General features: G+C 37.9%; 1 protein-coding gene across 4 annotated transcripts in view; it reads left to right on the top strand.

The window, feature by feature from the left end:
* The window catches only part of PRKCB (protein kinase C beta), a 641,836-nt gene that overhangs the window by 452,211 nt on the left and 177,286 nt on the right, over positions 1–12,339 (top strand). For all 4 annotated transcript variants that reach the window (XM_078152651.1, XM_020995626.2, XM_020995625.2 and 1 more), the window contains one exon: positions 6,836–7,009. In XM_078152651.1, the coding sequence (XP_078008777.1) occupies positions 6,836–7,009 (174 nt within the window). The remainder of the gene's footprint in view (positions 1–6,835; positions 7,010–12,339) is intronic.

Below are 12,339 nucleotides of genomic sequence, written 5' to 3'. Positions count from 1 at the left end.
GATTAATATATGTAAGTCCCATTGTCCCATATAGTTTTTGAGAGCCTCCACAGGAAGGTCTTTCACTGTCTCACCCCCAATGCCTAACAGTGCTGGGCATATTGGTCACTTAGGATATCCTTGGTGACTGGTTAATTTTAGAGTTAGCCAACCCAGATTGTGGAATTGATTTGTTTTTGCCATGACTGGATGGTACTTCCCTCTTCCCTGCCCAAGTCTACAAGACACTACCTGGCTTTTGTTTAGAAGCCACTATAATTCTGCACTATGAGTATGGAATTATAGAATGTCAGAGCTGAAAGGAACTATACAATGTAAAACAGAGAATGATGTCAGAGCTGGAACAGACTTAATAGAGGTCATCTATGAGGAAAAAAAAACCTTTAGAAAACTGGAGCCCCTAAATGAGAAGGGACTTGACCAAGGTCACATATATAAGAAACATGAAAAATCATGAAATTTCAATGCAGGGACCTAAGACATCTCCAAAAGTCTCATGATGGAAAATGCTATCCACATCTAGAAAAAGAACTATGGAGTTTTAATACAGATCAAAGCATAATATTTGCTCTTTTTTTCCCTTCTGTTTTGTTTTGTTTCCTCTTTCTTGTGGTTCCTCCTATTGGTTCTAATTCTTCCTTACAACATGACTAATGTGAAAATACATTTAATAGGAATGTATATGTAGAGCCTATATAAGATTGTGTGCCATCTTGGGGAGAGAGATGAGGAGGGAAGGGGAGAAAAATTTAAAACTCAAAAGCTTTTGGAAGCGATTGTTGAAAACTAAAAATAAATGAATAAAAAAATTATGAAATTATACCTCAAATCTCCTGACTCTAAGTCTAACGCTTTTTTCACTATACCAAGAAGCACCCATATTTCTCTATTGATTTCTTATCACTTCCATGAACAGTGCTTGCTTAGACTGGGATCTGACTGAGGGAAAAATTAGATAATTCTTTACAAAATAGGAATTCATTTGATTTCTCTGAATGTTTGACTTGAACATTGAGGTGAAGAAGGGAAGGGGAAAAAAAAGTCTTATCCACCTGGAAATCTGAATTAGTGTCTGGCAAACTAGCCTTTTTTTTTTTCCTGATGAGGTTCCTTGCAAATTGTGGCCATGCATCTTCATAAAATGTAGGGTGTCATTGGGAGTCTTTTAGGAGTTCTCGTTTGCCTGCTTTGATTAGGGAGAGAAAGTTATGATAGCAGGAGATATTATAGCCTCTGTTCATTATAATAAATACATAATAAAGATCAGCACGAATGCTTTAATATATTAGCGGCACAGTTTATTCCAGAGCAAGGAGAAAAGCTGATGAAAGTACATTGATCTCTCTTTTCTTTGAACCATAGTACTTATGGGGTGGACCACACATTTTGGCAGTGACTATGTATGTCTTTCTGGTGCTATCTTCTTCCCTGGCTATATATCTTAGAGATAGGGAGTACTTCTGACTTCTTCTCTCCGATAAAAAACTAGTGAGCCTAGTCTAGAGCAAGGTCATATTAAGCGATATTTTATCAACTGGGATCACCCTTTGTAATATTATTCAGGCCAGATCCTTGGTTCTCTTTTGTAGTGTACAGATATACAGAGTAAATACCCGCAGCCCATATTCTTGCATGTGTATACACCATGACATAGCTTCCTGTAGCTAGACCCAAATGAGCAAGAAGTATCAGTCCATACAGCCAGACAATAAGAGAATAAAATTTTAACACCTGGAGTGAGGGGACTCTCACAAATTTTTGTAAGTCTTTTGCTTATAACCCCCCCCCAATTAATTTCACTCAAAACCAAGCTACCCCACTGAAGCAGATAGAAGAGGCTCACCAGTGTCCATTGTGTGCCTTCCACTGATTATTAGATGTTAGCTGTCTCTAGAGAGTAAAAAGCCTTCAGCTAATTAGAGTCTGGCTCAGCTGTGTGACAACAGATACTTTTTTTCTTTTCTCATTCTACTGCTTATTTGTGTTTTCTTGGTCTGGGCATAGTTTGCATCTTCTAAGGGAGCAGGGTTCTCTTAGTAAATAGGATTGTGGTTTGGTTTTTTGTTTTGATTTTTGTCCGGACTTGTGATTTCATCAATTCAGACAAATTCATCGTGAGGAAGTTTTCTCTACCAAGGCAAACTGGCAACTGCTCTGCAATTTATAGTCGTAGAGAGTTTCCTGACACAGAGAAACGAGGTGACTTGCTTGTTGTCTCATACATAGCGTCTTAGGTAGGATCTGAACCCATGTCATACTCTCTGTCTGCTACGATGCTTTGCTCCTTACCTTTACTGTCTCTTAATTTGCTTACACCTACAGCTACAGCACAAACATGTTAGGCAGGCATCACTTCAAATCTTGCATTATTCCCTCGTTACGTGCTCTCTCTGTCCATCTTCTCTCCCCAAACAGAATGAAAACTCTTTGAAAGAAGAGTATGTTTTATCTCATGCTACATTTTCCATATCACCTGAGACATAGAGTTGGGCAGGTGGCGTGGATCCAGCAAACATCATTTGATTTGAATAAACTTTTGACATTAGTGGGGAAGCAATAATTAGTAATGAGTATGTATCCTATCCCCCTGCTAGATGGTAAGTGTTAAGGGGGTGAGGAGAAGCATATTAGGTTAATTTTTTGTTTTTAACTGAGTTGATTAACATCAGGCCCAGACAGTACACAGATGAAAATTTGGGGAAAGTGGAGTGTTACTTCCTTAAAGAAAACAATTGTCTTTTATCTTTTGCATTTCAGCCCTTGTGCCTTGCACTTAGTAGGCATTTAATATAGTCTGAATGAGTTGTTACTCAATTACTGTTTAAATAGTAAATTTATTTAAACATAATTTAAATTTTATTTAATTTTTCTTATTTTATATTATGTATACTTTATTATTTATTATTTTATTTAAAATTTAAATATTATTTAAATAAATACTAAATAAATACGTTACTGTTTAAAAATATTCAATGGTTCTCCACTGTCTACCAAATAAAGTACATGCTTCTTAACCTGGTAGAATCTCAGAATTAGAAGCAACCTCAGAGGTCATCTGGTCGACCTAAGCACATTCTGGCTATACCTACCGCCCCACTCTTATCTCACTCTACTCCATGCTTCAAGAAAACTGGACTACTTGTCAAGCTGTTTAAAGGCCCACGCACTCCTACCTTCATGTCTTTTTTTCCATGCTATTCCCTGAACCTTGGATGTCCTTCTCTCTATCCCTTCTCTGCTTTTTTATTTCCTTTGAATTCATAGGATCATCAGTTTAGGGGTAGAAAGGACATTAGAGGTCCTCAGGTTCCAACTTCCTCATTTTACAGATGAGGAAACTGAGGCACAGAGAACTTAAGTGACTTTCTCATGTTTAAGCTCACACAGCTAGGATATGTAGAGATATTTGAACCTAGGTCTCTAACTCCAGGTTCAGTACTATATGTACTACAATAAATATTTTTGCATGGTCCTTCTGATTCCCCAATGTGAGTAATCTTTTCTCATTTAATCCCACAGTGCTTTGTATTCCTCCTTCTTATAACCTATGTTTATATTACATTTCTACTCAGTTATTGCCTCCAATGGAGGTTCTATTATTACTAGGATAATATGATACACATAATACAAAATAATATATGGTAAGTGTAAGATGGGGGGAATTAGGGAAGGCTTCCTTGAGAAGGTGGCATTTAGCCTGGGCCTTAAAAGGGATAGAAATTCAACAGGTGAAATGGGGCAGGTGGAAGAAAAGCAATGGAGATGAGAAGTAATGTTGTATACATAGGGGCCAGAGGGTAGTCCATTTTAGATGAGCTTTTCTAAGTCAGAAGCGTTATGAAATAAAGGGCTGAAAACACAGGCTAAAAAACTCCAAAATGGAGTTGGCCTTGAGTGTTTGGTGAGGGTATTAGAACTTTATTCAGTAAGGAATAGGGAGCCACTGCAGAATTTTGAGCCCTTAAGTGACTTTAGCTATAAATTAAGAAGATTATTCTAGTGGTATCATGAAAGATGGATTGGAGGAATTACAGAATGGAGACAAGGAGTACAATTAGGATGCTAATCATGCCATTCTGTGCTGCCACTGTAAGTGCCTCATTACCACCATAGGCCACCTTTGTAAGTGTCTCATTACCAGAATCTTATTACTAGACATTTACAATAGTGACAGTATAATAGAGAACAGGAGACAAATGGGAGAGATGTCGTAGAGCAGAATTGCCAGGACCTGGTAACTGATTAGATGTAAGAGGTAAGGTTCTTACAGTAGACTGATTCTCTTTTCTGGGATTCTAGTTGTTGAAACAGTCTTGTTCTTTCCTTTTTGAGACTCCATTTCCATTCCTTTTACCTCATACTAATTGCTCATGGTATTGGGGTTCTTTTTTTTTTAATTTATCGCTTTCAGTTTTTTGTTACAAGGTTTTCCCTGTGTATTTCTTGCCATTCCATCCCACCTCCCATTTAAAAAAAATATAGAAAACTGTGCTAGGAATTTGAGGATAGAGGACAAATATGGCATAGTTTCCCCACCACCATCACCATTGTGGTGACCAAGGACCTCCTTACTGCAAAAAAATCAGTTTTTTTTCCCTTAATTTTATTTGACATACTTGTTGCTGTTGTTACTATTTTGAGATGTTAACAGGAAACTGGTCTTAATGGAAACAACTCAGTTATATTGCCAGAAGTAAATTATGAGAGAGGAAAGGCATAGGAAAGGGTTACTCCAAGGTAACCTCAAAGTTATAATGAGTGAGATGGTGAATGATAGCACCACAGACAGAAATAATAAAGTCAGAAGTAGAAATAGTCTTAGGAACAGATAAAGAACTTTATTTGAGCTACTTTGAGGTGTCAGTGAGACATTCAGGTATAGATATACCATAGGCAGTTTGGAGATGGAAGTTTATAAGTCAGATTGGGTATTTTTTTTTTGTTCAGTCGTTTCAGTGATGTCCAACTCTTTGTGATCCCATTTGGGGTTTGCTTTGCAGCTCATTTTACAGATGAGGAAACTGAGGCATACAGGATTAAATGACTTGCCCAAGTCATTTACACAGCCCAAGTCACTTACACATTTAGTAAATGTTTGAACTCAGAAAGATGAGTCTTTCTGACTCCAGGACTGCATTCACTATATTACCTACATGCCTCAAAGATTGGGTAAGGAAAAAACCATTTTCCTAGAAATTAGAGACATGTGAATAACTGAGGTGACCAAAGGAGAATGAAGACAGGAACTTGAAGAATACCTGTATTAAAAGGTTGGGAAGAAGATGAGGAAGCAACAAGGGAAACAGAAATATTAGTCATAGGAGTAGGAGGAGAATCAGGAGTATGTAGTGTTTTTGAAACCAAGAAAGGGGAGAATATTTAGGAGAGGGAATAGTCAACTATTTCACAAATAACAGATTTCAAGAAAAATGAAGACTGGGGAAAAAGTCTTTGATTTTTTTGTGGTAAGGAGGTCCTTGGTCACCACAATGGTGGTGGTGGTGGGGCAACTATGCCATATTTGTCCTCTATCCTCAAATTCCTAGCACAGTTTTCTATATTATTTTTAATAGGAGGTGGGATGGAATGTGGCAGGACAGTTGTCTTGTTTCCTCAATATAAGGAACTTGAATGCCGAAATTCTTTCCACTGATACAGATCACCAATTCTTCTGTAACATATAGTCTTGTCATATTAAAAACACCACAGTTAATAAGTCTGAGGTATAGGTCAGATAGAGAAGGTTTATTTTTATTACAAGCTCTGACAGGGAAGGATCAATTAATTGACAGCATTCCTATGTCTGTCTTCTAAATTACGGTCCTGAAATAGCAACTTACTCTGGGATAGCTCACACTTGATACTCCATAGACATCTCAAACTTCACATATCCAAGATGAACTAATTATCTTTCCCCCTAAAAAAACTTTCCCCTTTCCCCAAATTTCCTCTTACTGTCAAAGAGTTATGCTTCTAGTTACCTAGATCTCTAACCTCATTGTCAACCTCAGCTCACCCTTATCTCACACATCCAATCAGTTACCAGATCTTGTTTCTTTCTCCACATTTCTTATACATATATACACATTTCACTTCAGTTACTTTAACACTTCTCTTAAACACACATCATTATGATGACCATACCATCAGCTTTCACTTTTTGACTTGGACTATTGCAGCGAACTTTTAATTGTTCTCCTTATCTCAAGTTTGTACCTATTTGGGGCTGTCCTCCCCACCCAGCTGCCAAAGTGTAGGTCTGCCCATCTGATCCTCCTTCTCAATATACTTCAATGGTTTACTATTAGCTCTATGATAAGTTCTGGTATTTAAAGCTTGTCAAAACCAGACCTCTCTCTTTCCTTTCTCCCTCCCTCCCTCCCTTCCTTCCTTCCTTGATATAAGGGCAGGAGTTACTTTTCTGTCATTGGCCTAGGGAATCAAGCAAGATACTTTTGTTTTTCTCTTGGCTAGCATAGAAGGGGACTGGAAAAGGGTAGCAACATAAATGTGAGTAAGGGGAAGGGTAGATAGATGTTACTTCCATGGAATCAGTTCATTTGTAGATGAAGTCACTCGTGCTGTGAGAAGAGAGATAGAAGGCTCCCACTCTGTCTTCACAAGGTTAGATGACTTGTCCATGATTCTACGACTTGTATGTACCAGAGGCAAGACCTGAATGTAATTTTTCCGATTCTAAGGTTGATCCTCTATTCATTCTATATCATTGCCTCTCCTATGTGTTGCACATAATAGGGATATAATAAATGTTCACTGAATGTTGGGTGAATCATTGCCCCAAAGCATCCTAATTATCACTGTCTGTCCTTTGTAGGTCATGCTTTCAGAAAGAAAAGGCACAGATGAACTCTATGCTGTGAAGATCCTGAAGAAAGATGTCGTGATCCAGGATGATGATGTGGAATGTACAATGGTGGAGAAGAGGGTGCTTGCTCTTGCTGGGAAGCCTCCATTCCTGACACAGCTACACTCCTGTTTCCAGACAATGGTAACCTTTCTGCTAATAATTATTCTATTGTATGTGTAATAATGGCTCTCACTTCTCTTATGCTAACAGACATCCTGTTGTTGTAAAAAAGGCCATGAACTTGGAGTCATTGGAACTGGGTCTAGATCATTGCTTTCCTGCTTATTAGATGATGAACTTTGGAATTCTCTTCTTTGGCCCTCACTTTCCTCAGTTTAAATCATCATCACTATGCAGATGATTCTCCCCAAATTTATACATCCAGCCCTAACTTCTCTCTTGAACCCCAGTACTACATTACTACTATCTCTCTCTGGATGCCCCAGCATTGCCTTAAATTCAATTCATCCAAAATGGAGCTCATTATATTTTTCCCTAATTCATCCCTTATCCAAACTTCTCTATTTATGTTAATGTTAATCATTCTTTCCATTACCCAATTCACAATATTCTCCCTATCCCCTTCCCCACCATATTCATTCAATTTCCAAGACTTATGGATTCCAATGCCACAACATTGTTCACACCTATCCCCATTTCCCTACTCACATAGTCATTGCCTGCTTCAGACCCTCATTGCCTCTCACCTGCACTATTACAATAGTCTTCTAATTCATCTCTTTGCTAGTCTTCCACATTCTGGCTTCTATCTACCTGCACAGGTTTAGTCACATTACTCTTCTTCACATACTTTTTGTTTTATTCAATTTTGTCTACTAGGTTTTTTTTAATCTAATTTGCCATCTACTATCTTTATGTCCTGGTATAGACTTTCATCCAAGAGTGGACTGCATTCTTGCCTCACCTCCACCTTTTAGAATGCATGGCTTCCTTCAAGGCTCAGCTCAGGTGTTACTTTCTCCATGAAACCTTTCCTGATCTCTCCAGTCTTTATCTGTGCCCCTGTCATGTCATCTTAGGAGAATGGGAGCTTCTTAAAGAAAGGGACTGTTCATTTTTGCCTTTTTTATGCATAGCATCTAGCACTTGGTAATCACTTAATAAATACTTATTGATTTGAATCTAATCAGTAATACAAGAAGGGTTGACTAAATTATCTCTTAGGCGCCTATCTATCTCTAGATCTTATGGACCCTTTGAAGCAGGTAGAAAAAGTGTTTTATGGTCTCCAGTTTAGAGATTAAAAAAAAAAAACCTTAGACTCAGCACATTTTACAACTTGTTCATAGTTACATAGCTAGACCTGATTGGGCCAGGTCATGAAGCCAGATCTTCTTACTCTAAATTCATGCCACAACAAAGGACTGAACAAATTCAGTCCTTCTCCCACCATACTTCAATATTAACAAGTTGGGATTTTAAAGAAACTGCCCCAGGTGACTATTGCTAACAACTAGAATTTGGAGCTGAATTATAGTAGGCACATAAAACCCATTTGAACTCAAGAAACTATTTGTTTGATGACAGTAATTGTTCATATTTCTACATTGGCAAAGATCTATCACCATCCTGTGAGGTAGAAGGGACAGGTATTATTATGCTCATTTATTTGATGGATGGGAAACTGAGGCACAGAGAAATGAAATGATTTGCTTTGAGTCACATAGCTAGTGGAAGGCATTATAACCCAGGTCTCATGGATTCAAGTCCATTGCTCCCTCTCTACACCACACAGCCTTTCCTGATGCTTACTTAGATTGTCCTGCCAAGGAAAACTTCCATACGATCAAGGTGAAAAATATCTCTCAAACAATTGAGAAATGCCTCCCTATGTCAGCAAAATGTTGTTGCAGCCCAGATTTGTCTCTGATTGGGCCATTAATCAAAGATCAAGGATATCCCCAGATTTCTTTTTTTTCCTAGGCAGCCACAAATTTATCTCAACATTTTTTAAACCAGTTTTGTTTGGCTTTTGTCACTTCCTGAGGTAGAATTTTCAATAGGTTTACCACCTACTGTAGGAAAAAGGAGTTCTTTGTCTTTAAAATGACCACTTTCAGGGAGGAGCTGGTCATTCTAGCATTCTGAGCTTTGGCGAACAAGCCCAAATTCACTCTACATTCATACTTCTCAAGATTTTATAAACATTGCCCAGCACCTAGAGAGGGAGTAAGGTAAACAAGAAAAAATATTGGTCCTGGAGTCAAGTGACCTAGGTTTGATTCCTGGATTAATAGTTATTAGCCATTGTGTCCTTGAGCAAGCTGCTGCAGATCTATCAGCCTCAGTTTCTTCAACTGTGATATGGAGGTAATATTGCTTGCTGTACCTATTTCAGAAGGTGTTAGTGAAAGAAAAGCTGTGTAAATATGAGATATATGTATATACATACACATATACATACACAGAGGTATTTATGTATATAAAATTGTGCATCTTTCTCAGTTTTGAAATCATCAAATCCCAATCCTGGCTGCCCAACATTTCCAGGGTGTCTTAGACAATTTCAATAGGACTTGAGAAATACGTAAAAAATTTTCATTTCATTGCTCTTGATTCACTTTATTTATTTATTTACTTACTTATTTTTGTAAATTAATGCAGCAGAACCTCTTTACCACATTGGTATCATGGGATGGGAGTTAACACCCATGAGCTAGGTTTAACCCTGTTGCATCCCGCCTCTTTGTCCATAGGGATTTATTTCAAAAGATATCACATGATCTGTGCTATACTCAAAGCCATGCAATAGTGACACAAGTTGCAACAAAAGGATGTGATTTGATTTACTATGGGGTCTCTTGAAGAAGAGGGTATGTATCCTAAATCCAGGATAGCTGGGATCCTTATTTTGAGCATCCTTGTCATCCCAAATCAAGCCTCTACCTAGGTTTTTTTTTAAAGGAAAACACAAGATAATCATATGGATGTTGATGACTGACATTGGCTCACAGTTATTTATTTCTTTGACATCTCACTTTGCATAATCATGTCATTTGAGCCCCACCAAGACCCTGGTAGGTAAGTGCTCATAGTATTCTCAGTTTACAGATGAAGAAACTGAGAATCAGAGAGATTGAATGACTTTCCCAGAGTCACATGGTTGGTTGGTGGTTGTCCATCATTCTCTAATTGGACCAAAATGACATCACTATGTTAAAGTCAAGTTTCAATTTATCCAATTGTGGCTGACCAGACCAATATGAACTTGGAATGTTCTCTTACAGGTCAAGCACAAATAGTCCATGTGAACATTTGGGGTGGGTTCTCTAAATTTGCCACCTTGTGTTTCTTTTGAGCTACTTCAATTCTGCTTTGCTCATAGAGCACAGTGCTTTCTTTTATGCAAGTATGCCATGCTGGGCAGTCCTTTGCCAGCATCTCCCATATCATGCAATCAAAGTTGTTCAAGTGTTTGAGGCAGAATTTGAACCCAGATCTTCCTTAACCCATGTCCAGTACTCTACTGACTATACCATTCAGCCTCATGTAAGAGAAAGCACAAGAATCAGACTAATGATTAGGTCATATAATCTTGGGACTTTTAGAATAGGAGATTGCCTTTAAACCATAGATCATTTTATGTCAGAGCAGCTGGGACTATTAGAACATAGAGTATTTGAGCTAGAAGGGACCTTGGAGATATGATCTGGTCCAATTCACTTATTGTAGAGCTGAAGACAGTGACACCCAGACTGGGGCAATGAGAGTACGGTCTGTGTCTTATCTATTGCTGTGTCCGTGCCACTTAGCACTGTGCCTTGCACGTAGTCAGCACTTAATAAATGTGTGTTGAATCAAATTCAATTTGTTGAGTTGAACTGCCCAAGGTCAGAGTTATAGTAGGAAAATTTTGTTGCTGCCAGTAAGCATATTTAATTCCTGTTCTTATAGCATAGGATGTATGATTCCCCTGAAGCAGCGCCCTCTCAGAGATGATAAAGGAGTTTGAGGCAATTTGTTTTGTGACTTAAATACAAAAATGCACAAAGCCTCCCTATGAAAGAGGAAGTGGAGTTTTGGTGTCTCTGGATTGGCCATCACATCATTTGTGTTTCACGGGGTGAAATTTATTAGGAATGGCTATTACCAATGGCCTAGTACCATTGGAAAAGAAATACCATGTTTTCAAAATAAAAACAAACCTGTCCTTAGGGGCTGTGCACTGGGGCCACTCTAAAAAACTATAGTGCCTGATAATGAGGTATTGTCCATATTTAAGTATGGGGTTTCACATTGAACTGAGTTCTGCTATAGAGCAAGGAATTGTATGACATGATAATGATAAGAGCACTGGACTAGGAGACAGGAAATGAAGGTTCAAGTGCAGGCTCTGCCATTCATGTGCTAAATAACCTTGAACAAATTTCTTCCCCTCTATGAGCCTGTGTGTTCTCATCTTTAAAATGAGAGAGTTGAATGAAATGCTCCTTAATGTTCCTTTGAGTCTGGACTTTCAATAATCTGTATCTCAGCTTTGATCCTCTATGTTCCAAGGGCCCTTTCTTCTATCGAGAACATTAATTTGTTCTTTTTTTTTTTTAAAGACTCTTCTACCATTGAGAGTAACGATGTTTTATTCTTTGTGTTTCTATCCTCAGTGCCTAACATAATGTCTGGCACGTAAGTTGTACTTAATAAATGCTTGTTGCTAGATTTATTGCCATTCTACATTCTATGATCCTAGTTGCAAATCAACCTCAAAACTGTTATGCAGAAATAGATAGGTGCTATTTATGTAGGTTTTACATATTTGGGGTCATATTCATCTGATGGAAAAATGTTTAACATTTTCTCTGACTCTGTGCTCCCTAATGTACTTGAGTTCCATTTTTCCCCATTTTTTTGGAGGGCACATCTTTTAAATCAGATTGAACTTGCCTAACCTAGATTTTACATAAATCCCCCTAACTCAGATGACATTCATTCATTCATTCAACATTATTTATTGAGTAAATGTGTAAAGTTCTATACTGGGTGCTAGGAAATAGCAAAATATGAATAACATGGACCCTCTCATTGTGAAACTTACAGTCTAGAAAAGGAAATAAAATTTATATCAAAATATAATGCAAAATAGAATATAATGCTTGTATGGTAGGAATACAGAAGTATTGTGGCAGTTTAAAAGAATAAAAAAAACCTTTTTACTAGGAAGATCATGGAAGACTTCATGAAGGAGGCAATATTGGAACTCATCCTTAAAGGATGAGTAAGAAGTCAACAGTTAGCGATTAGCTAGGTGGAAGAGACAGCAGGAGTAAAGGCAGAGAAAGGAAATTATTTAATGTGTTCGGGAGAGGCACAATTGGTCTGATGAAGCTCAGATTATATGAAGGGGAGTTAGGAAATAAGTCTGGAATGGAGGTTTGAAGCCAGGCTGTAGAATGCTGTTTGGATTTTGTTCCATAGGAAATGGTAAGCCACTGAGTACTTGTAATAATAGCTAA

This window comes from Phascolarctos cinereus, unplaced genomic scaffold (genome assembly GCF_003287225.1).
Source record: "Phascolarctos cinereus isolate Bilbo 61053 unplaced genomic scaffold, phaCin_HiC Scaffold_4;HRSCAF=312, whole genome shotgun sequence".
In the NCBI taxonomy this organism is placed as follows: Eukaryota; Metazoa; Chordata; class Mammalia; order Diprotodontia; family Phascolarctidae; genus Phascolarctos; species Phascolarctos cinereus.
Note: the sequence above shows the minus strand (reverse complement) of the source record. Positions and strands in the feature narration are given on the sequence as shown.